At 50.3% G+C, this 25,077-nt stretch overlaps 1 protein-coding gene across 3 annotated transcripts in view; it reads right to left on the reverse strand.

Moving 5' to 3' along the window:
- Positions 1-25,077, reverse strand: part of RNF169 (ring finger protein 169) — a 361,593-nt gene that overhangs the window by 90,997 nt on the left and 245,519 nt on the right. For all 3 annotated transcript variants that reach the window (XM_069640161.1, XM_069640160.1, XM_069640162.1), the window contains one exon: positions 15,920-16,029. In XM_069640161.1, the coding sequence (XP_069496262.1) occupies positions 15,920-16,029 (110 nt within the window). The remainder of the gene's footprint in view (positions 1-15,919; positions 16,030-25,077) is intronic.

Genomic DNA, 25,077 nt, shown 5'->3' on the forward strand with positions numbered 1-25,077 from the left:
TTTTCGTAGTCGAAAAGGGGACGTCGACAAGGCGTGTCTGTAACACTATCCCTATAGTGACGTGCGTTGTACCCACAATCCCTCACGCGTCGAGGTCCCTCTGTTTGTATTTTTCTGCCCTGAGGGAGCCTTCTAGACGTGAGTGAGTACAGAAAAGAGAGATATAAAAGGAAGTCTATGTTCCTTCCATCCGAGCGGGGAGGAAGGGTGGGCGCATGTGAATCTAAGCAGATACAACCATCAGAAATGCTTTTACGGTAAGTAATGCATTGTCTTCTGATGTTTGTTAATCTGCTTAGAATCACATGCTGTGCATAGACTAGCGAGCAGTACCCGGAGTTGGCGGTGGGTTATGAGAAGGAACAGTAGAGAAAAGATGTCTTAATACTGCCTGTCCCACCTGGGAGTCAGATCTTGAGTGTGCATCTAGACAGTAGTGTTTTGTAAAGGTGTGCACAGAACTCCAGGTAGCCGCTTTGCAGATGAACTCAAGGGGAACATTTGCAATGAATGCTATGGATGCCCCAGTGCCTCGAGTGGAATGTGCTCTTGGCTTGAAGGGTAGTTCTCTCTTAGCAAGAGTGTAATAGAGAGTGATGCATTGTACAATCCATCTAGATATAGTGGACTTAGAGACTGCATCTCCTTCTCTTCCTGCTGCCACCGAGACAAAGAACTGATTAGTCTTTCTCAGTGATCTGGTTCTTTCCATGTAGAACATGACAGCTCTGCGTACATCTAGTGTATGCAGACTTTTTTCTCCCAAGTTGGAAGGGTTTTGAAAGAACGTTGGTAGTTCTATAGATTGGTTTACATGAAATTTAGAGATGAATTTTGGTGCAAACCTTGGGTGTGTGCGAAGAACCACCTTATCCTTGTGAACTGATACGAAGGGGTCTAATACAGAAAGAGCCTGTAGTTCACTTACTCTCCTAATGGAGGTGATAGCTATTAGGAAAGCAGTCTTAAGAGTGAGGTATTTAAGAGTTGCCTTGTGCATGGGTTCGAAAGGAGTGCCCATGAGTCTAGAAAGTACCACGTTTAAGTCCCATCCGGGAGCTGGGCTAGCTATTGGGGGGTGTATTCTCTTTACCCCTTCCATGAAGGCCTTTATAACTGGTATCTTCCACCACGACACTTTAAGTTGGGAAGTGGTGTATGCAGAAAGTGCCGCTAGGTGGACTTTAATGGAATTAAACACTAGATCTGAATCCAGTAAATGGATCAAGTACAGAATAATGTTAGTGGCAGAGCAGTCAACCGGGTTGATGTTCTTACTCCTACACCAGATGACAAATCTTTTCCACTTGCTAGAATAGCAGTGGCGAGTATTAGGTTTTCTGGCTTCCCTGAGGATGTCCATACATCTCTGAGGGAGATGTAAATGTCCAAATTCTATGATCTCAGGAGCCAGGCTGCTAAGTTCATGGTCTGAGGGCATGGATGCAGTGTCCTGCCCTTGTCTTGTGACAGCATGTTGTACGGGCAAGGAAGTTTCATTGGGGGAGATAGGGACATCTCCATCAAGTGAGCGAACCATGGCTGCCGGGCCCACATTGGGGCCACTAGTATCATGGTCACCTGCTCTTGGTGCATCTTGTGCACCACCTTGTTGAGGAGGGGAGTCGGGGGGAAAGGCGTAAACAAATTTCCCTGACCATTGAATCAACAGACCGTTCCCCTTGGACTGGTTCTGGGGGTACCTGGAGGCGTAACTTTGGCATTGTGAGTTTTCCAGGGTTGCGAACAGGTCTATTTCCGGGAAACCCCATTGCGTGAAGACGTTTAAGACGATGTCTTCTTGCAATTGCCATTCGTACGTACTCTTTGGGTAGGGGGAAGTCTCTGCTGAGTTTGTCTGCTAGCAGATTGAGTTCCCCTGGTACATGTAGTGATAGTAGGAACATGTTGTGTTTGAGAGCCCACTTCCATATATTCTGGGACAGCTTGGACAGTCCTGGAGAGTGAGTGCCCCCTTGCTTGTTGAGATAGTACATGGCTGTGGTGCTGTCTGTGAGGACCATCACTGTCTTTCCTTGTAAGTGTTCCTGAAAGGCTTTCAGTGCTTTGAACACTGCTAATAGTTCCAGCAGGTTTATATGTTTGGATGCTAAGCTCGGAGTCCACACTCCGTGAGCAGTCTGATGGGATAGGTGAGCCCCCCATCCTGTAAGGGATGAGTCTGTGGTTAGAGTGGCTTCCACTGCGGGTGTGGCAAAAGTTTTCCCTAATAACAGGTTTTCCTTTGTCCACCACCGTAGCGAGAGAACCAAGGCCTGCGAGACCACCACTAGATCGTCCCATTGTCCGCTGGCCTGACACCACTGGCTGTGGAGCCACTCTTGCATTGGGCGCATGCGCAGGCGCGCGTGAGGTACCAAATAAATACATGACGCCATCATCCCTAGCAAACGCATTGCTTTGCGTACCGTAACCTCTCGACCTGCCACATAATGGGGGATCTGAAACAGCATGTTTTGGACCCTCTCGTTGGAGGGGAAGACGAGGCCGTCCTTTGTTCGAATTAGAGCCCCTAGGAATTGTTTGATTTGGCTGGGGTCTAAGCTGGACTTCTTTTCGTTGATGGAGAAGCCCAGTTGGGACAAAAGGTCTACGGTCCTTTGGGTATTGGAGAAGCATGTTTCGTAAGAATCCCCTGTTATGAGCCAGTCGTCGAGGTACGGGTAAACCGGGATGGATAATCTGCGCAGGTGGGCCGCTGCCACTGCCAGTACTTTCGTGAATACCCTTGGTGCAGATGCTATCCCGAAGGGTAGTACTCTGAACTGGTAATGTTTGTTCTCTATCTTGAACCTGAGGTATTTTCTGTGCGCTGGCAACATTAAAATATGAAAGTATGCATCTTTCATGTCTAGTGTTGTCATGTAATCCCCCTGTGATAACAGTGGGATTACATCCTGCAAGGTTACCATACGAAACTTTTGGGGTTTGACAAAATTGTTCGCTGGACGCAGATCTAATACAGGGCGCATGGTTAAATCCTTTTTGGGTACAAGGAAGTACACTGAATAAATACCTTCTGTTACCTGCGATAGGGGGACAGCCTCTATAGCTTCTTTTTTCAGTAGCTCTTCTACTTCTTGAAGAAGAATAGTGAGGTGTTCCGGTGTCATGCGCCGGTTCCGTGGGGGTCTGTATTTTGGGGAACCGTTGAATTCGATGCAGTATCCGTGGGCTATGGTGGATAATACCCAGCGGTCTGACGTTATTCCCTCCCATGCTGAAAGGAACGATGTTAGCCGGCCCCCGACCGGTGATGCATGGGAGGGGACCCGAATCTTTGGGTCATTTGTTGGTATTGGGCGTGGGGCCTTTTGGACTGGAGCCGCGCCCTCTTCCTTTGCCACGACGTTGGCCTCTTTGACTGAACTGGGTGCTTTGGTTAGAGGGCCAGTTGGTAGCAGAGTAAAATTGTTGTTGGTTTTGCTGCTGGCGTTGGCCACGAAAGGAGCGTCTATTGCCATAGCTGCGTCTGTTAGGTGGCCTAGAAATTTGGTCAAGAGTCTTGATGGTATCAAACTCCTTCTTGGCATGTTCTAGGGCCTCATCAACTGCTTTTCCAAACAGATGTGTTTGCTCTATGGGCTTATTTATTAGGGAAGCCTGGGTTTCTGGCTTAAATCCCGAATTGTGCAGCCAGACATGGCGTTTGAGAAGTATTCCCTGAACCAGGGACCGTCCAGCTGTCTCTGCGGCATCCAAGGAGTTCTTTACGATGCCCTGGTTTACAAGAGTTCCCTCTGATATAGTAGCCAACAGGCGTGAACGCAGGGGTTCTGGTGCGTCCTCTGCTTCGCTGCGCAGCTTGCTCCACTGTGCATCTGCGTAGCTAGCTAATAGGGAATTGTTATTCGCAATCCTAGTTGAGAAGGCGGCGGAGGTCGTGATTCTCTTCCCAAGTGCATAGAGCTTCTTGCCCTCTTTGTCAGGTGGTGCCTCACTAGTAGATAGTGGTACCCCCGCTCTCTTTCTTGCGTTAGTAACTACCAGAGAGTCCGGAATAGAATGTCCCCTGATGTACAAAGGGTCAGAAGACGAAGGGCTGAAGAGCTTTTCTATCCGAGGGTTGACCCCTCTGACTAAGGCCGGATTGGAAAGGGAAGGAGTTATTCTTCTCCTTATAGAAGCCAGGAGCGGAATGGACTGACTGACCGGGGCTTTTTCTTTAATAACTTTTTCTACAAAGTCTATGTCCGGAAGAGTCTCCCCTGTGTCTATTTCAAAATGCGCTGCTGCCTTGCGCAATAGTGCATTAAGTGAAGGCTGGTCATCTATGGGGGAGGTGTTCCCAATAGGTGAGTCCTTGGGAGGAGAAGGGTGAAAGACATCAGGGTCCGAGTGCACTGATGGGGATTGCCAAGGCTGCACTGATGGGGAGTGCCAGGGCTGTGAGGTAGCTGTATCTTCCTCAAAAGCTCCTGCGCTAGTGTAAGGGTCTTCCTCAAACCTCTCCTCCTCATGTTCTTCCTCTCCACCTAAACACTCCTCATCTTCCTGGAGGTATTGCTCCTCTTCAGTGAGGTCATATGCATCTGTAGAAGGGGGAAACAGCCTAGGAATCTTGACCCTAGGGTCATCCTGGGTCCATTCTCTTGGTCTTTTGGGTGTGGGTGGGTTTTGGCTACCCAAAAACCTCTCCATCTTTTCCATACAAGAATGGAGTCTTTCCATGGTCTCATGGGGAACCCCTGAATAGTCTAGAGGGGGGAAATCAGTGTTATCACCTTCAAAACGCTTCGAACGCTCCCACAACGTCGACGAAAGGTTTCCGTCGCCCTCAGAAAAGCCCTCCGGTAGTTCAGAAGTGCCTTTAGATGAATGGGGCAGTTCCTGGCTACTCTTGTGCTTTTTCGGCGTTTCTATTTCCTTGGGTGCGGTATTCGACGTCTGTTTCGTCGTCCGCTTACGTTTATCCTTGGAAACAATTCTCGCCAGACTCTCGACGACGAGTTCGTCAGTCGAGGGTTCTGGAGTCGGCGTTGCCTGCGCTGCGCGTTGTTTTTCGACGGCCGCTCTATGGAGCGTTACGTCGGATGTTTTTGAGGTAGCGCCCGTGTTAGATGAAAGCCCAATCGCTGGTCGCGGCTGCGTTTGCGGGTGGGGCTTGAGACCCTTGCGGTTTGAGGTCGACGCCGGAGTGCCCTGCGTCCCCTTCGGCGCTGGTGGATCTTTCGTCCTCGACGAAGAAGAGCCGTGGGTTGTGTGCTTAGGCCTATGGGGTCTGTGTGCGTCCTTGTCGCCGGGGTGTTCATCCCCATAAGCAGGGCGTGAGCCGAGCCCGTCGGGGCCGGGGACGGACGTCGAGGAGCGCGAGCGCTCCTTCTGGGGGTTAATGACTTCCGTAACGGATGTCGAGTTATCACCCTCCTCGTCACTTTCTGTAACAGCGGCAGCGGGTGAGGAAACGGACTTCGACATAGCGTAGTCCGCCCACCTCTTAACTTTCCGTTCTTTAAGTGTTCTTGGTTTCAAGAGCTTACAGGCCGCGCAGCTGTCCTCTTTATGATCGAGGGGCAAGCAACGATTACAGAGCTTGTGTTTGTCCTTCCAAGTGTATTTGCCCCTACAGCGTGGGCAAAACTTAAAAGGTGTCCTCTCCATAGCTGAGGCAATAAAAACTGGTGATAACCCCAAGGGAAAGATAGGGGAGAAAGAAAGACATTCTCGACGAGAAGATAAAAGTTCGAACCCCCACTCTCCCTACTGTATGTTGGCCGGCGAGGCCTGGCCACGTGTTCGGCAGCGCCGAGGGATCTCCTCCGTCTCTTCCCCTCTGTCGAAAACTTGCACGGCGGAGAAACAGCTTCACAGCTAACGTCGAGGGGAGGGATCTTTACAATAAGTATATATTAAGGACCGAGGTCCGTAGTAATTGTTTTGCAATGTCTCTCTAGGAGCTCCGCGTAAGGCGACCATAAGCTGGGCGGAAAAAAACAATCTGAGGGACCTCGACGCGTGAGGGATTGTGGGTACAACGCACGTCACTATAGGGATAGTGTTACAGACACGCCTTGTCGACGTCCCCTTTTCGACTACGAAAACAAAATGCAATACTCCGCAGTGACCACTGGATGTCGGACCTATGCACAGCATGTGATTCTAAGCAGATTAACAAACATCAGAAACAAAGTTACAGAGTGGTCGTGTGTATGAATACACATTCTCAAAAGCCTATGAATCAAGGAAACATTCTGCAAAGAGGGGAGTTGTGAGTAGACGAAGTAAAACAGATCGAAGTGGGAGCAAAACCTCAAGGAAAGCAAGGAAACAATCCAACTAAAAGAAAGTATGATTGATAAGCATTGGGTTGGCCACCAGAGACCCCACCATAAGGAAAAGAGGACAAAGTTAAAGCCCAAGACACCTGGTTGCACGACGTGTAATGGGTGGACTGTGCGGTCTGACAACTGCGCCACAACCAGAGGAGCCCCAATGAACAAGTGAACTGCAGGACAAAAATAAAGTGGAATAAGCTAAAAGGAGCTATTGAGAATGGGGAAGGGAACACTGAAGGAAGCCAGTTGAACTATCCTGTTTTTACAAGTGGAACTTTGTTAAGCAAATTGAACTCTGTTAAGGAAAGTAGAACTCAACCAGTTGAACATTTCAACGTGAACTCTGTGGAAGCAAAGGTTCCATGTGTTCATATCCCAGCAAAAACTTCTCCATACAAGAATGGCACCATATTTTTGCAGCAATATGAACCTATTGAACCTGCGGGGGACACCCCCCATATTTTAAAGGAAGCGGGTGACCCCCCCTCCAACCTCCACTCCCATTTACCCCAAATATTATCCCCACTAATAATATCGCCTATGGCCGTTCCAGACGGCGATATTGGTGGGGATAATATTACCCAATACCGAATCAAATGGGTCGAAGCTTTGGCAAGGTAAGCCTGAGTGACCCACTGAAGAGTGAACCAGAGAGCTGTTTGGGTTTGGTGAAAGGGAACCCGGAGAAGCTATGGAACTTGAGAAATAAAAAGGTACTGTGAACTTTTGACAAGTGAATCCTGAGAAGCCAGTGGAACTTTGTGATCCAGAGTGCCTTGAACTTGAGGGAAGGGAGCTAAAGAGATCCGTTGCCAAACTATTTTACTTTGAACACTATTGAGTTTATTAAGTCCCATACACAATGTTATTCTATAGAAGTGAGGGCAAACATAGGTTGACAGACAGTATTTTGTTTGACTGACCGACTTCAACTCTTTCCGTTAGGGAACATTCCCACCTCAAAGCTAGGGGCAAGTTAGGCATTACACCATCCTGACAAGTAAAATAAAGGTTTTTCGAACTACATGTCAGTTGTCCGTCACCTCTTAATACCATGACTGCCTCACACCAGGGAAGGAACAAGTTACTTACCTGTAACTGTTGTTCTCCAGCATGGGTCTGGCATGGATTCACATGCTCATGAATATTCCCCGTCAGGCCGGGAATCCTCGATATAGAAAAAAATCAGTATCAGTTTCGTTTCTGATCTGTCTTTCTTAGTAGTAACCAATCACTGGTCTCTGGGTCATACTGCCCCCAGCCAATGACTGCCCTCTCCCTAAGCCCCGCCCCTGGCAGCCATCCTCAGATTTGGTAGCACGTAAAGTGGCAGTATGACCAAGTGAAGAGCCGCAGAGGGGTAGGCGGGAGGGTTCGCATGTGAATCCATGCCAGAACCATGCTGGAGAACAGTTACAGGTAAGTAACTTGTTCCTTTTCCAGCATGGGGTCTGGCATGGATTCACATGCTCATGAATAAGAGAATACATAGCAGTACACACATGCACAACCACGGGAGGTGGCAACAGGCTCAACATTAAGCAATACAACAACTCAACATTAAGCATCTCTTACCTCCTCACCAGGCTCACCTTAGGCGAACAGGTTGCGCAGCACTGCTTGGCCGACCCTGGACTCCACCCTGGAGTCCCGATCGACGCAGTAGAATCTTGTGAAGGTGTGCGTCAACCTCCACGTCGCAGCCCTGCAGATGTCTAGCAGGGGCACACCAGACAGGAACGCCGTGGTAGCAGCGATCGCTCTGGTCGAATGGGCTCTCGGACGGCCGTGCAGCGGTCGGTTTGCCAACCGGTGACCGTGCATGATGCAGCCGGAGAGCCATCTGGAAATGGAAGTCTTCAAGAGAGCCTTCCCTTGATTCACAGTCCCAAAGTTCACAAACAGCTGTGACGTCTTCCGAAAACTCTTTGTGCTCCACGTAGAACTTCAGCGCTCTAGCTACATCCAGCGAGTGCAAAGTCCTCTCGGCCGGCGACGAAAAGAAAACTGGCAACACCAAGAGCTCGTTGAGGTGGAAGGCCGACGGCACCTTGGGCATAAAGGAGGGGTGCGTCCTCAGCACCACCCTTCTGTCATGAAAAGTCAAGTATGGAGGCTTGCAAGATAGGGCCTGGATCTCTCCAACTCGTCGTGCAGAGGTGATGGCCACGAAGAAAGCTGTCTTCCATGACAGAAACTTTAGAGGCGCCGAATGCATAGGCTCGAATGGGGCCCCCCCATGAGCCTGGTCAGCACCACATTAAGCTCCCACGCCAGGGCAGGAGCCTTCACCGGCAGGAATGATCTGAATAGTCCCTTCATGAATTCTTTCACCAGGCGATGAGACCACAAGGACGCCCGTCCCGTAGCCCTGGTATATCGGGAGATTGCAGCCAGATGTATTTTGATGGAGGCGTGAGCCAGTCCAGCTTTGGCCAGCAACAGTAGGTACGGCAGTACTTGAGGGGCCGTAATCCGCAGAGGGTTAATCTTCTGTGCATGGCACCAGACAGAGAACCTCTTCCATTTATGTCTGTAGTAGCACTTGAGAGTTGAGGACGCCCTGGCCTTTGCAAGAACCTCTCTGCAGTCGGCCGGGATGTCGTACCCTCCAAACTCTAGTGCTGCAGGAGCCAGGCCTGCAAGTTCAGCGACTCCGGGTTGTGGTGAAGAATGGCGCCTCCTTCTCTGGAGAGAAGGTCTGCGTCTGTCGGCAGCTTGACTGGTGTGGACGTTGACAAGTCCAGAAGGTCCGGTAACCAGATCTGTCTCGGCCACACCGGTGCGACGAGGATTATCCTGCACCGGGACCTCTTGAGCTGGTTGATGAGTCGGAGCAGCAACGGCAGCGGAGGGAATGCATAAAGAAATGGGCTGTCCCAGGGGAACGAGAAAGCATCGCCCATGCTCCTCGGCTGGGGGAACCTGCTGGTGAATCTCCAGCACTTGGAATTCGTCGCCGCCGCGAAGAGATCGATTTGGGGTTCGCCCCATCGTCGGAAGAGTCGATCAATTTGATCCTGGCGTAGTTCCCACTCGTGAGTGAGTCGGCGATCGGGTTCTTTTATTCCTCCCAGATGAAGAGGCACCAGAAACATCCGTTGGGCGACGGCCCAGTGCCACAGATCCTGGGCTTCCTTGGATAGGGCCGGGGACCTGGTTCCGCCCTGCTTCCAGATGTAGAACATCGTGGTGGTGTTGTCGGTGAAGATCCTCACCACCTTGCCCTTGAGGGACGGAAGAAAGGACCCGAGGGCCCAGAACACTGCGCAGAGCTCCAAAATGTTGATGTGGAGTGACTTCTCCGGGAGCCAAAGGCCTCTCGCGTGAAGATCTCCGGAGTGCGCTCCCCAACCTTCCAGGCAGGCGTCACCGTCACCTGGTGAGCTGGGATCTGAAAGTCCGTGCCTGCCGACAGATGGGAGCGGGTACCCCACCACCGGATCGCCTGACGGAACATCTTGTTGAGAGGGATCCTGTCCTCGAAGCTACCCGTCGACTGGACCCAGCGGGCGTCGAGGAACTCTTGTAAGGGGCGCATCCGAAGCTTGCAAAGGCTCACCAGATAAATGCAGGAGGACATCATCCGGAGGAGGGACTTGATAGATCTTACCCTGGCCATGTCCGTGGCCAGCAGATGCTGCACCTTGCCCAGAATGGTCCTGGTCCTTTCCTCCGACGGCGAGGCCAGCCGTGCCACTGTGTCGAGCTCGGCTCCCAGAAACAGGGCGACTTGCGACGGAACCAGGTGGGATTTTGGAAAGTTGATGGAGAATCCCAGGTCCGTGAGCAGCTGGACTGTCTTCGCAGTGTGCTCCACGGCGAGCTCCCTCGTTCTTGCCCGGATGAGCCAGTCGTCCAGGTAGGGGTAGACGTGGATCCCCTGTAGGCGCAGCCACCGGTGCGAGGCACTTGGTGAACACCCTGGGCGCCGACTTCAATCCGAACAGGAGGGTCTTGAACTGGTAGTGCCGCCCTTGGACCACGAACCTGAGGAACTTTCGGTGTCTTTTTAGAATGTGGATGTGGAAGTACGCATCCTCCAAGTCCAACGACGACAGGAAATCGCCCTCCTCCAGCTGTCCCAGCACGTGCTGGAGGGTGACCATACGGAACTTCTGCGCCTTGATGTACTTGTTCAGTCGTCGTAGGTCCAGGATGGGGCGCCATCCTCCTGTCTTTTTTACGAGGAAGTACCTTGAGTAAACTCCGGAGCCCCGAAGCCTCTTTGGGAGGAGCTCGATGGCACCCTTCTTGAGCATCGCCCTTACTTCCAACAGTAGTTGAGGGACGTGATTTTCCTTCCTGGCCACGAGTGGAACGCGAGGGCGCTTCTGAAACTCGAGGGCGTGCCCTTGGACCAGGGCGTCCAGCACCCAACGGTCAGTGGAGATGGACTCCCACACGCTGACGAACCTCGCCAGCTGGCCTCCCACCGGGGGGCTTTGGCAGGGGCCCGACCCCACGGTCGGTTCAATCTTGTTTGGAGGCCTCCTTGACCTCCTTGCCGACGACGGGCACCACCTGACTTGCCACATCCCCTGTAGGCTTCCTGGGACGAAGATCTTGCCGCTTGGCGGTACGTGGAGGAGCCACTGCCGGATACCTTGGAGGCACCTTGTCTGCCTCCGGAGTTCCGAAAGGACAGCCGTCGTTGTTGGAGGACTCCCAGTGCCCGGGCAGTCAGTCTGTCTTGATGGCCTGAAGGGACTCATCAACCGCCTTCCCAAACAGGTTGTTCCCGTCGAAGGGCATGTCTAAAACCTTGGTTTGTACGTCCTGGCGGAAATCCGTGGCCTTGAGCCATCCTCGTCGTCCCAGGCAAACGCCGTTGCCCAACTGACGGAAACCGGTGTTGGCGCTGTCCGTTGCCACTGTGATGGCGTGGTCCGAAGCAATCTCACCCTCCTGTAGGATTTCAAGGGCCTCAGCCCTTTTGGCGTCCGGAAGGAAGTCTAACAGAGGGGCGATTTTGAACCACAACTCCCGGTCGTAGCGGGCTACGATAGCCAGGGCGTTGGCCGCCTTAATAGTCGTCGCTGCGGATGAGATGATCCGTCGTCCCATCGTGTCCAACTTCCTGCCCTCGCCGTCCGGCGGGGAAGTTGATGTCGAGGCCGATGCCCCCCGAGCTTTCTTCTTTGTCACCGCCGAGACGACCGAATCCGGGGTAGGTTGTGCCCGAAGGCACAAGGGGGCAGCGTCGGGGACCCGGTACTTCTTCTCGTACTGGTCCCTCTTTGCCGGCGCCGTGGCAGGGTTCTTGAGGAGGGCGAGCCCCTCATCCCAGATGTCATCAAGAAGCGGCACGGCGAGGACCGTCTTCCTTTTAGCCTCGCGCCGTTGGTAAAGGAACCCTTCTTTCTTCTGGGCAGAGCTGGAAAAGCTCAGATGCCCTGGAAATGATGTCATGAAAGGATCCAATCTCGTCGGGCGGTGACGCCCGAGCCGGTTGCGCCATCTGTACCTGTCGTAGCCGTGTCCGTGCCTGTATCATCCCCGTGGTTAGTAGACCGGGGGGAAGGCAGAGCAGGCCGCAGAGGTGGGAGAGGTGGCGTAGGATGCATCATCCTCCTCTTATGCGGTGGGCTTTCCGAAGGTCCTAGCTCCGGTTCCCCTGTCGGGTCTGGCTCAGGTACCTTCGTCGGGGGAAGGGGCAACCTTGTCCTTATCTCCGAGCATAAGGACCGAATCGCTGACAAAATGGCCGAAGTGTCCTGCGGCGCCGGAAATGACGGGCGCGAGGGCTCTTGAGGAGCCTTGTCGGCGACACCGTCGCTCTCGTCGTCACCCTCGTCGGGATCCCTCCCGATAGGCTGGGCCTCTTCCACGACTTCGATGAGCTCTTCTTCAGAGGTTGTATCCGTATCCACGATGGCCACCAGCTCCTCCCCCACCTTTTCCAACGAGAACTTCTTGGGGGTCTTCTCAATGGGCCTGAAAGACTACTCCCTCCGCGGTGGCAGAGAGACTCTGGGTCCTGAGGGCGCCTCCACTGGTGTAGCCTCCACAGGCTGAGCCAGGGCCGCGGCGACATCCTCAATCGAGGTCTTAGCAGGGTGAAGGCCATCGTAACTTTCTGGACGCCTGGGGCCTTCACCTTGGGGGGAGGGTCCGATCCTTGCTCCCCCTCTGCCGGAATCTTCGAGATCGACCGGGGCCTCTCCAGAAGCTTCGCCGGGTTCTCTGACTTCCTCTTACCCGAGCCAGAGCGTTGGCTCGTGGTTGATGGCGCCGGGGAGGATGCGCCCTGCCTGGCAGCCAAGGAGCCCGACCGTTCGGCGCTCCCGGTGCCCGCGGACTCGCGGTGCTTAGCCTTTTGTTGGGCCCCCGTCGCCGGGGCGCCCTCACAGGACTTAGAAGACCGCTCTGACTTCTTTTTCTTCTCGCCTGAGGGGCTCTTCCCTTCCAGCCAGTTGGCGAGACTGAGGTGGCGATCCTTCATGGTCCGCTCCGACATGTTCCCACAAAACGCACAGTCCTTATCCGTGTGCGTCTTGTCCTCATGGAGACAGTAGAGGCATAACGAATGCTCGTCCTCCTTGAAAACATTCTGAAGCTGGCATCCAGGGCAGGTCCTGAACAGCTTCCCGGGCGTCAAGCTTCCTTTCTCCTGGGCCATGTCCGGGGTAGGCCTCAGAACTTCTCCAATCCTCCAAAAGCGTAACTCAACGAAAACTTCACCCTTGAGGGGCGTAGAAAACTCCGAAACGGATCCCTGTTGATCGGATGTAGAAACGGTGGAGCTTGAGGCTCTATTTAACCGAAAAATGAGAAAAATCTCCTGAAAAAGCGCAAAAAACGCAGCAAAAGCTCGAGAGCTACAGCACGAGGACTCCCAACACTTGAACGTGCGGTAAAAATCTGAGGATGGCTGCCAGGGGCGGAGCTTAGAGAGAGGGCAGTCATTGGATGGGGGCAGTATGACCCAGAGACCAGTGATTGGTTACTACTTAGAAAGACAATCAGAAACGAAACTGATACTGATTTTTTCTGTACCGAGGATTCCCGGCCTGACGGGGAATATTCATGAGCATGTGAATCCATGCCAGACCCCATGCTGGAGAACTAGTTCTGAACCAATTTACCAGGATTTGGTCTTTTATACATTAACTTGTTTTCAATAGAATACTAGAGTTCTCCCATGTCACAGCTACACCAATTTCCCAAAACGGCAAAGAAAATCTGTCTTCGCTCTCAAATGTGCAGTCACTGCTATTTGAACTGCACACTTCCAAGACAATGTCATACAGATAATCTAAGTCCGAGTATCCCCCTGCTTTAGAGCGCGCTTGGTCTTGCGGAGTGTCCAAGGTTCACAATGCAGATCCGGGAGATAGAAGCTCATTTCTATGTAGTGATAGGAGGAGTGCTTATTTGGCATATAACACGTGCAGTGTACTTTCCACCTGTTTAGAGTGGTTGTGATAAAAAAGTAGTTACTGTAGTCCATTCCTCATACTTCTGGGATGTTTATTAAATACTATGCCTTTTATTTTTATTGTGATGCTGGGTGCATGCATTTCCATGTCCCTGCCTACTTAGGCAGTACACACCCTCTGCTTCACACTTCAGTACTATCTCATCTGCAGGGTGTAAGCGACGGATGGCTATGTTTTAAGGCAAAATTGGACTAAGTGTAATAGTCATAACTGTAATTAACTATTCTACGTTTCATCCGGTTTCCTTCATACTTATGGGAGATTCCAAGCACTGAATGAAACCAGGGAGGCTGGGGCTATTATTAATTTAGCTAATCATAGCCTGGCGAAACTTGGAATCACCTAAGGTCCAAAGATGATACATGAAGTGCAGTAATGTGTTCTTTGATAGTCAGCAAAAGACTAAACAGGCTTGACCCTTATATCAGGTCAGCACACCATAGTTTGGCCTCTACATGTATTTTAACTTATTACAAATCTTCTCCTGAGATGAGCTCACAAAAGGTGGGGGCTGCTCATAAATCCAGAGTGTTGGTTCCTTTTGTTCTGGGAGCCCAATGGGGTTTTCATTATTAAAAGCAAACTGAGCTTGTTCATGCCAGATGGCTCACCCAACTCTCCAGGGAAACAAACCTCCCCACACAGGAACATGCATGGAGGGCTAACGGAAATGTGTTTATTTTGTGAGAGAATTCACAGGAGAGATTTCTTTTGAACACGTACCAACATTTTAATTTAGAACATTACAGTCGAATACGTAGGCTGGTGTTTTCAAGATTAACATTTTCCGGTTTGTATTAACTGGCATTGGCTTTCTGTAGCTTTCAGCATCTTATTCCAATGTGGCAAAGCCCCACTGTATACGAAGGCAGACGGTTTTACTGTAATGTTTTCAGCACTTCTGGCTGTGGGTTTAGCACTCAGTTGAAAATGTTCTTGATGTGTGAAAAACTGCCATTTGTCAGGTGCTGTCTCATGGATGCAAGTAACCACCTGCATCTAGAAGGTAAAGCCTTTGTGAAAAATGATACAATTGGTCTTTGGTTTTCCCCTACAGGTGGAAAAATCAGTGGTAATTGTGTATACAATAACTGGAGTCATTGTGGAAGTGGGAAAGACTACCAAAGGCACTTGGGGAACTGGAACAGGGACCTGCATCCAAGAGGATATTTGTATTCTGGCATGTACAGCTTTAGTACCGGTTTGCAAAGAACTACGTGTGGTACAGCTTTTACACCCTGAGCAGGACGAAGATGTGTCAGCCCATAGAAATATATAACCCTTGCAACACCTCTTCAATGGAGATGCAATTGTGTGTAGAGCTATATGCTCCCACAATGAAAATAGCTGCAACAGGAATTGAATCCTTGATAAAAAACCAAATATAAAAAGAATTCACTAAAAAAAGTCTGCCTGGGACTGCAATGATTTGAATAAACTTTGCAGCAAATGAAGCTTTCTCCATGGAAGTCTGATGCCTGGTTGAAGGAATTGGGTGGGGGCGGGGGGGTCTCCAATATACCCCCCAGCACCCAGCCTTTCTGCACTACTGCTTTTACTGAACCAGTAAAACAGTGCAGCAACGGTCGGGTGCTGTGGCCCAACGCACAGTAGTGGAAAGCCCCATTTGTACAGGGACAATAAATCCGAAAGTTAAGCTTCACCACAGGGCTGTATGGAGGCAATGTTCATAAAGGAGAGGTCTCACATGGAGGTCCCAGGGGTTCTGCAGGGTTCCCAGAGTGCACGTTGTGCTGCCTGTTCTTCAGCCACTATTTTCTGGCTACTGAACCTTTGAGGTCCCAGACTGAAAGGGGTCCTCCCAGCAAGTTAGCCTGTAATAAGGAGTGCACAGTGAAGGGGAGTTGCATTGAGGTGCATAAACAAAACAAATTGAGAAATGCAGTATTTGCCAAGAAGAAAAAACACCCACACAAATAGAAGTCTCACGCTGCGCTGGAGAGCGTTTATAATCTGTGGAATGAAATGGACTGGGCATGCCCTCCCTTTACAAGATCTGCTGCACAGTTTGGTTCAATTCAAATTCAGTCCCCTTTTGGCACAACATCCTGAAAGTATGGAAACAATGGGAGGGGGGTTTAGGAGTTTCAAATATGCTCAGGTCGGTGATGCTTAGGAGATCTAGTAAGTCAACAATATTGGAAAACTACAAACCCTTACCCTGCTAGGGATGTCTGAGAAGCGTTTCCTTTGGCGCTGAATGCAGATCGATGAGCTGTCCGACCTCGGAATGGCTCCTCATTCTCAGAATCAGAAAGCTGGTCGGAAAACTGAAATATAAATATTATTTGAATTACCTAGAAAAATGCATACATTTCTTTTTTTTTAAAAAAAAAGAGTTATAGTGAAATAACTAACATGCAGGTCTTGCAAGCTTATCTTCTCAATTCACTTCACTGCTTTGCTGATAAACTCCAATCTTTTTTCCCACCTTATCCCTGCACCTTTTGGGGTTCTTCCACAATCTCAGGCATTGCCACTTGAAATTAAGTAACTGCCCAGAATGCCAGATTCATCACTTCCTCCTCATGCCCCCAAAGACATGCAACCTGTGGGTCCCCTTTGGCCGAGACAGTTCCCACATGAATCACCTTCTGTCACTGCGCCAAGGATTAGCCTGCTATATATACGGAATCTCTCTACCCTCTTCTCACATAACATTCCTCTAAAACCGATCTCTAGCAGAGGTTTGGGGGGAAAAAGGCTAGTGCCTCCCTCTGATCCTTTGCGAACATTGATTAAACATTCAACTTTGATACTCATATTCAGCCCTCCAATTCATCCTTGCCACCAACCTGGCAGCTTCCATCTCCTCCCACTAATTCCATATTCTGCATTCTAGCACTCTTCTCAAGCGATAGTTCACGCACACTTACCTACCCATAAATGCACCCCCAACCCCCTCACCTAAAGATAACCGTTTAGGATTGTGCCATGCCTAATCTGTTGATGGTTTCTGAGAAGGCAAACGCACTTAAAAAGGTAGAACAGCAGTACAATACCATAGACCCTTGGATGTGGGATTGGTGCAAAATACAAACACTGAGAAGATCATCAAGTAATAGGTCCAAAACCAGCAGGTACAAAAATGTTGTAATGGGTTGCATGAAATGGAACGCCAATAATACTAACATACACATTGTTTCGTTAAAGAAAATGGATTACCTACCACTAATATGTACATAGAGTACATCAGTTCCAAAAGTGGGCAACAGGAATAGCACACATCACAAACCTTGTAATATTAGGCACTCTAAACACCAAAATATTGTTATTAAACTGGACAAACAGATCAAGCAGACCAGCAGAGTTGGTCGGACAATCAGTTCGAGGAGGCAGGTGACTGAATGTGCTTGTCTGCAGGATCGATCAAATCCACAAAGGGCTGTGGATCCGAGGGCCACCAGGGTCGGTTCAATGGTCGAGTACCCCGCAAAGACACTGGCGGCTCGATGCACAGGTTTGGTTGATGGTTGGGGCTTGTGGATTCACCATGGTCTGTTCAACTGGTGACAATCCGCAATGTTAATGCTGGTGTGGCAAGTGGTAGTTCGAAGGCAGCAGATGCAACAAAGTGCTGGTAGTTAGAGCAGAGGCAATGATGCTCTCCGAGAGCGTAGTGCAGCAGCAAACAGCTTCGTTTGTAGAGCTTGGTGAATGCCAAAAGGCAGCTCGAGAGTCCTGCTAGTTCCGAGATGTGGTGAACCCGGTTCAGTGGCTCTTGACCAATTTGATGCAAGGAAGACATGGTCTGGCTTTCAGGAAGCTGCGAGTCACAATCTGGGACGCTGATCCTTGTTCTTAAGCTTCCAGCAAGGGAGGCTGGTGCACACTTCGGGATCCTGGCAGCAGTGTGACTGGCAGAGGCGCAGTCCTTGTTCCAGCAACAGGTTCACCCTCAATGTCCCTTAGGGGATGGGAAGGTACCAGAGTTTGCCTCTGCCTTGGACACTCAAGTCTTCACCTCACTGGTGGAGGGCTCTGGAAAGTCTACTCTCCAACACAGGTCCAACATTTGTTCCAAAGTAAATCGGTGGACACCTTCATTTAAGGTACAAGCCCCCAGTTGATTTTAGGGGTTTTTAAATGCCACTCCTGCGCTGAAGAGACTTGGCCGTCACTGCAGCCGGCAGATGGGCACCGTCTTCTGAACCTGCGCTGCAGATCAAGCTACTGATACAGCAGGGTACAGGTGTACACTACAATTTTGTTATGGTGCTTATGATGGGGAACCTGGGTGGCAGATTACCCTTTCAGAGATGGAAATACCAGCATATTTTTTATAATTAATCAAAAATCCAGGAGGGGGTGCTACACCCCTGCTAGATGACAATTCCTAAAACACCCCCACTCCTCACTCAGCCAAAAAGAGGGAGACACCCCTTCTAAAGGTTTGGCTTGTCCTGGCAAAAAAAAAAACTGGAGGCCATCTGCACTGGAGTGCTGCGACCCATGCTTTGAGTTGCGATTCAGATGAATGCACCATGTCAAATGCACATGAAACTGGTTGATTATATTCCAGTTAGTTTAATGCTAATAGTCAGTAGTCAAGAATGGCAATTTGGTTTGTTAAATATGCTCACAAATAACCAGTCTTGGCGCAAGATGCGGATACTGGATTTAATACTATTATTCATGTAAATTGTAAAATATTATTGGTGCCAACACTGGTTTCAATCGTATTCTAGTCTTTATCAAGTATGGGCTATCTACCTACATGACAAAAATCACATTACATGCAAAACATAACATTTGGAAAACATTACTCAAATATGAGTTGGCAATGCGATGAAAATCAAAAACAGACGGAGAGGAGGGGGGGGGGACAGAGCAAAACATCACAATCATTTATAAGAGCACAATGTAATGTAGACTTACTCGTGCACTTTCCTTGTATCATGTGCCAAATTTACAGCTTGGTGGGTCGTTGAGCTTTTAGTTCTATACACGGCAAGAAATAGTCACTGATTGGTGTTTACAAATCATAAAAAGGTTCCTGTTGGTGTGAAGCAATCAGTTAGGTCGTCCCCCATCCCGGCTGCAACTTGATTGGCATATACCCAATCTCATTGGAGTAACCATCCTCTGTCAGAAAACGGCCATATAGCTTAGTTATTGCTCCGGCAGAAGTCCTCATGCATGTGCCCAAACTAAGCAAATATCAAGAATAGTTAATAGCTTAGTGCGAGACACACATTGTTAGTACTAGCAGTAAGGTGAGCAAAAAAACACATTCTTTCCCCTGATGCTTCAAAGTGAAGACCAAGACCACTAAAGTAAAGAACAATCATTCTGCTTTTTATTACGTGTAATATTAGTGGTCAGCTAAGAGCACTTCAATATAACAAATCCATATGTATCCCAGATTATGCTATTACCTCTAGTTGGATAATACTATATGCCGTCTTCTATAGTAGAGCTAGATGTTCCTTCTCCCAATTTAGGAATATGACAAGACCTACAATAAAGGAGGAAAGAGACATCTTCTCTTTCCATCTACAGACTATGTGGTGTATGTATGAATTAAAAGCTCCCCTTGAGGGAGATGCTAGGGAGAATTCTCAGATGTGCCAATTCCTCTCTACCTTACAGACCCCAAGAACTTTTGCTGGACTCCAGGACTTTAATTTTTAACCTTTAGAGAGACCTTATTCCCCACTCTTATGTTACTGTGATTTAACCAGTTTAGTTTGGTTTTTGACGTCTGACAAACTGCATAGGCATCTTTGCATTGTGACACACAACACGTTCAGTGCAGTGGCACCGGGATAGATTTCTCAAAGGTTTAAATACCTTCTCTTGGATAAACTACTGTTTCCAAGAGCAGTAAGGTGAAATTGACTTTACATACAATTGTAACTTTCTAGACCCAGCACACACTAGCTTACAATAGGGTGCTGGAGGGGTTACTTAGTATCCCCTTTGTCTAGTTTCTCATTTAACATTTTTATGTTACCCTTTCTACAATTAATGGCTGGTGGCAGTGGTTTACTTTTAACTACCATTGGGAGTTTTTACCGTGGGCTGCGTTTGCAGCTGCAGTAAAGCACCCATAGGTGCCCATTTTGTCAAAATGGCCTGGTCTTTTTTCGCAATTTCTTGCTGGAAAGGTCCTTCTTGAAATTTACTCTGCGCGCCAAACCAGGTTTGGTCCCTAGGCTCGTTTGGCCTTTAGCGAGATTACCTAGTGAAGCCTGCCTCTGGCTCCAGTATGTCTAGCAGGGGCAGGAAGTGAGGAAGTGCCCGGAATTCCCTGTGCTAAATCCCATTGGTTACAGGAATGCACCCAAAGGTGATTGGCCGGCTTGCTGTCTTGTGGTGTGATTGACAGCTAGGCTGGAATCAATGGCGAAACCTGCACACGAAGCTCTCATCTACACTACCATCCAGGCATACATTGCAGAAAATGGGCTGTGCATCAACAGCAACAAAACAGATCATCCTGGGCCCTAAAGCAACACTAGCCAAACTCGGCCAACAATACATAGTCTATGACACGCCAGGTCAGTGCCATCGCCTTTGCCTCCGCCCTCACCACCAAGCTCATAAATGCAGTCAAACCTTTCCTCCCCAACCAAAATTGCTTAACCATCGCAAGAGCCACCACTGGAGCCAAATTAGACTACTGCAATGCCCTCTTAGCCGGAACATCTGCCAAAAAGAGACCATATCACGCAGGCCAGACGAGATGCCCACTGGCTTCCCGTAAAAGAGAGAATCACCTTCAAGACTCACTTTAACACAAATATTTGAGATTCTCGGCCCCTCTATACCCATCAGACAATTTCCAGAGACACCTCTTGCACCAAAAAAGCCTGCCGTGCCAATAAACTGGGCATCACACCCCCCTATTAAAAAAGAGCAGGCGGTATCCTCATCTAGCACCCAAACTGTGGACCATACCCAACATTCAGAGCCGAGACTTCCCTCACAGCATTCCAGAAAAAGCTCAAAACTACACTAACACATCCTCCCGTGCCCACCAACACATCCTCCCGTGCCCACCAACACATCCTCCCGTGCCCACCAACACATCCTCCCGTGCCCACCAACACATCCTCCCGTGCCCGACCTGTCCTTTGCCCACTTCTTGTTTAGCAACCAAGTATGTACAGTTCCGTCTCCTCTGTTACTGTAACAGTGCCACGATGCCCTTGGGTTGCCGCGTGCTTTATAAATGTTAATAAATAGGTGAGGCTTTTTTGGCTTGGAAGGCAGAGTCTACCACTGGACAAAGTAAACTGAATAACTTGGAAGAGACGCCTGCTGCAACTCCTGGACCGTTGGTTTGCCCAGTGAAGCCCTACTGCTGTGCTGAAGCTCCGAATTCGCTTCGACTAGAGAAGCCCTGCAAGAACGACTTCTCGAGTTGGTGGGCCCAATCAACTCCAAAGGGAACTTGTTTGGACATCCTCTCGGAGCTGGCTGTACTTCCACTGCTGCTGCTGGAACCAAGGGCCAGAGAGGGGAACATGAAATGGAGTGCATCACTTTTAAGACAGACCCGAGCTGTTGGAAGATTGTCCGAATTCCCAGTAAGCAGGACTGACCAAGCCCGAGCCACAACAGAGTCCTGGACCACAGATGCGAGGAACATCCAGAATGGTATCCGTGAGACTGTAGTGGCGCTACTTGCTGAGACACGAGGAACTGAAACCGCAAAGTGCCGCTGAATAGAAGTTGGTCCTTTTCTGTCACAGGAGTCCAGAAGTCCTCCCTCTTGTCCCCACGACTGAGGCACAGGAACAACAGGAACTGCAGAGCCACACAGGAACAGACGCCATCTGGAACCATTTCTTCCAACCAAAAGGTACTGTAAAGTTTGAGAGGACTTGCCTCTTATTGTAGCCTTACTTGTTCTCAGTTGAGACCTGTCTTGGTTGCTCCTGTAGAGTTGGTTGCTCCTGTAGAGTTGCTTGCATCTTCTACCTCCCACAAGCCTCCCCGCTTGTGACCCTACTTTGATTCTACTTCTTCTACAAACAATTCTAAAACATTGTGCAAGACTTACTACCGGCAAGAAGTGCTTCAGCTCAGTTAGACTTTTGCCCAATTGACAGTGGTTGGCCTGGCTTCCTGAATGACACGTCTCCTCTGAATGTGTGTTTTTACCTTCCTTATAGGAAAGGGTTAACTTACTTTGCATGGGGGGGGTGTTCAAAAGTACTTACCTGCTTCAGAATAGGTGTGTGATCTCTTGCCTTATTCTGAAACCTCTTTAACACTCATCTCGGTATTGCTCTAAATGCACCAGTGATATTAACGTCCAGTGTCCTAGCCATTTAAGTCATCTGAGGGTGTAGAAAGTGTGTGTGTGCCATCCCAAATGGGTACTTGCTGATTTAGAGAAACCAAGTGTATATTTCAGTGTATTTGTGTCTTACCATTATATTGCCCCTTCTAAAGGCTTATTTAAAACTGACTGTTAAATTAATAATTTAATAATCAAAAAACCTGGAGTATAAGGAACAAGTTACTTACCTGTAACTGTTGTTCTCCAGCATGGGTCTGGCATGGATTCACATGCTCATGAATATTCCCTGTCGTCAGGCTGGGAATCCTCGGTAAAGAAAAAATCAGTATCAGTTTCATTTCTGATCTGTCTTTCTTAGAAGTAACCAATCACTGATCTCTGGGTCATACTGCCCCCAGCCAATGACTTCCCTCTCCCTAAGCCCCTCCCCTGGCAGCCATCCTCAGATTTGGTAGCACGTAAAGTGGCAGTATGACCAAGTGAAGAGCCGCAGAGGGGAAGGAGGGAGGGTTCGCATGTGAATCCATGCCAGACCCATGCTGGAGAACAACAGTTACAGGTAAGTAACTTGTTCCTTCTCCAGCATGGGGTCTGGCATGGATTCACATGCTCATGAATATAAGAATACATAGCAGTATAAACATGCACAAGCACGGGAGGTGGCAACAGGCTCAACATTAAGCATCTCTTACCTCCTCACCAGGCTCACCTTAAGCGAACAGGTTGCGCAGCACTGCTTGGCTGACCCTGGACTCCTCCCTGGAGTCCCGACCGACGCAGTAGAATCTTGTGAAGGTGTGCGTCGACCTCCATGTAGCAGCCCTGCAGATGTCCAGCAGGGGCACACCAGACAGGAACGCCGTGGTAGCAGCGATCGCTCTGGTCGAATGGGCTCTCGGACGGCTGGGCAGCGGTTGGTTTGCCAAACAGTGACAGTGCCTGATGCAGCCGGAGAGCCATCTGGAAATGGAAGCCTTCGAGAGGGCCATACCTTGATTTACAGGTCCAAAGTTCACAAACAGCTGTGATGTCTTCCGAAAAAACGTTGTGCGGTCCACGTAGAACTTCAGCGCTCTAGCCACATCCAGCGAGTGCAAAGTCCTCTCGGCCAGAGACGAAGGCGACGGGAAGAAAAACTGGCAACACCAAGGGCTCGTTGAGGTGGAAGTCCGACGGCACCTTGGGCATAAAGGAGGGGTGCGTCCTCAGCACCACCCTCGTGTCGTAAAAAGTCAAAATGGAGGCTTGCAAGATAGGGCCTGGATCTCTCTGACTCGTCGTGCGGAGCTGTCTTCCACAACAGGAACTTCAACAGCGCCGAATACATAGGCTCGAATGGGGCCCCCCATGAGCCTGGTCAGCACCACGTTGAGCTCCCACGCCAGGGCAGGGGCCTTCACCAGCGGGAACGATCGGAATAGTCCCTTCATAAATTGCTTCACCAGGCGATGAGACCACAAGGACGCCCGTCCTGTAGTTCTGGTGTATCGGGAGATGGCAGCCAGACGTATTTTGATGGAGGCGTGAGCTAGTCCAGCTTTGTCCAGCGACAGTAGGTACGGCAATACTTGAGGGGCCGTAATCCGCAGAGGGTTAATCTTCTGTGCACGGCACCAGAGAACCTCTTCCACTTATGTCCACAGCACTTGAGGGTTGAGGACGCCCTGGCTTTTGCAAGAACCTCTCTGCAGTCAGCCGGGATATCGTATCCTCCAAACTCTAGTGCTGCAGGAGCCAAGCCTGCAAGTTCAGCGACTCCGGGTCGTGATGAAGAATGGCGCCTCCTCCTCTGGAGAGAAGATCAGCGTCCGTCACCAGCTTGGTAGGCGGGGACGTTGACAAGTCCAGAAGGTCCGGGAACCAGATCTGCCTCAGCCACGCCGGTGCGATGATCATCCTGCACCTCTTGAGCTGGTTGATGAGAGAGCAGCAACGGAGGGAACGCGTACAGGAACAGGCCGCCCAAGGAAATGAGACAGCATCGCCCATGCTCCTCGGCTGTGTGAACCTGCTGGCGAACCTCTGGCACTTGGAGTTTGTCGCCGTTGCGAACAGGTCGATCTGGGGTTTGCCCCATCGTTGAAAGAGCCGATCCACCTGGTCCTGGCGTAGTTCCCAATCGTGGCACGAGCGTAGCTCCCTGCTGAGTGAGTCGGCGATGGTGTTTTTTATTCCTGCCAAGTGGAAGGGAACCAGAAACATCCCCTGGCAACAGCCCAGTGCCACAGATCCTGGGCCTCCTTGGATAGGGCTGGGGATCTGGTGCCTCCCTGCTTCCAGATGTAGAACATTGTGGTGGTGTTGTCAGTGAAGATCCTCACCACTTTGTCCTTGAGGGACGGAAGGAACGATTTGAGCGACCAGAACACTGCTCGTAGCTCCAGGATGTTGATGTGGAGAGACCTCTTGCGTGGAGATCTCCGGTGTGGGCCCCCCATCCCTCCAGGGAGGCGTCCGTCGTCCCCGTCTGATACGCCGGGGTCTGGAAGTCCGTGCCTGCTGTGAGGTGCGCACGGGTACCCCACCATCGAATCGCCCGACGGAACTCCTCGTCGAGCGGGATCCTGTGTTCGAAGCTGCCCGCCGCTTGAATCCAGCGGGCGTCGAGCAACTCTTGTAGTGGACGCATCCGAAGTCTGCAAAGGGGCACAAGGTAGATGCCAGAGGACATTATCCCCGAGGAGGGACTTGATGGACTTCACGCTGGCCACGTCCGTGGCTAACCGGCGCTGCACCTTGCCCAAAATGGCCTTCGTCCTTTCTTCCGACGGAGATGCCAATCGCTCCACTGTTTCGAGCTTCGCTCCCAAAAACAGTGCCACCTGCGAAGAGACCAGGTGGGATTTGGGGTAGTTGATGGCGAATCCCAGTTCCGAGAGCAGGCGGACGGTCCTCGCCGTGTGTTCGACAGCAAGTTCTCTTGAACTTGCACGGATTAGCCAGTCATCCAGGTAGGGGTCGACGTGGATCCCCTGCAGGTGCAGCCGCGCCGCCACTGGTGCGAGGCACTTGGTGAACACCCTGGGTGCCGACTTCAATCCGAACGGCAGGGCTCTGAATTGGT

This window comes from Ambystoma mexicanum, chromosome 7q, assembly GCF_040938575.1.
Source record: "Ambystoma mexicanum isolate Mex_15411 chromosome 7q, UKY_AmexF1_1, whole genome shotgun sequence".
In the NCBI taxonomy this organism is placed as follows: Eukaryota; Metazoa; Chordata; class Amphibia; order Caudata; family Ambystomatidae; genus Ambystoma; species Ambystoma mexicanum.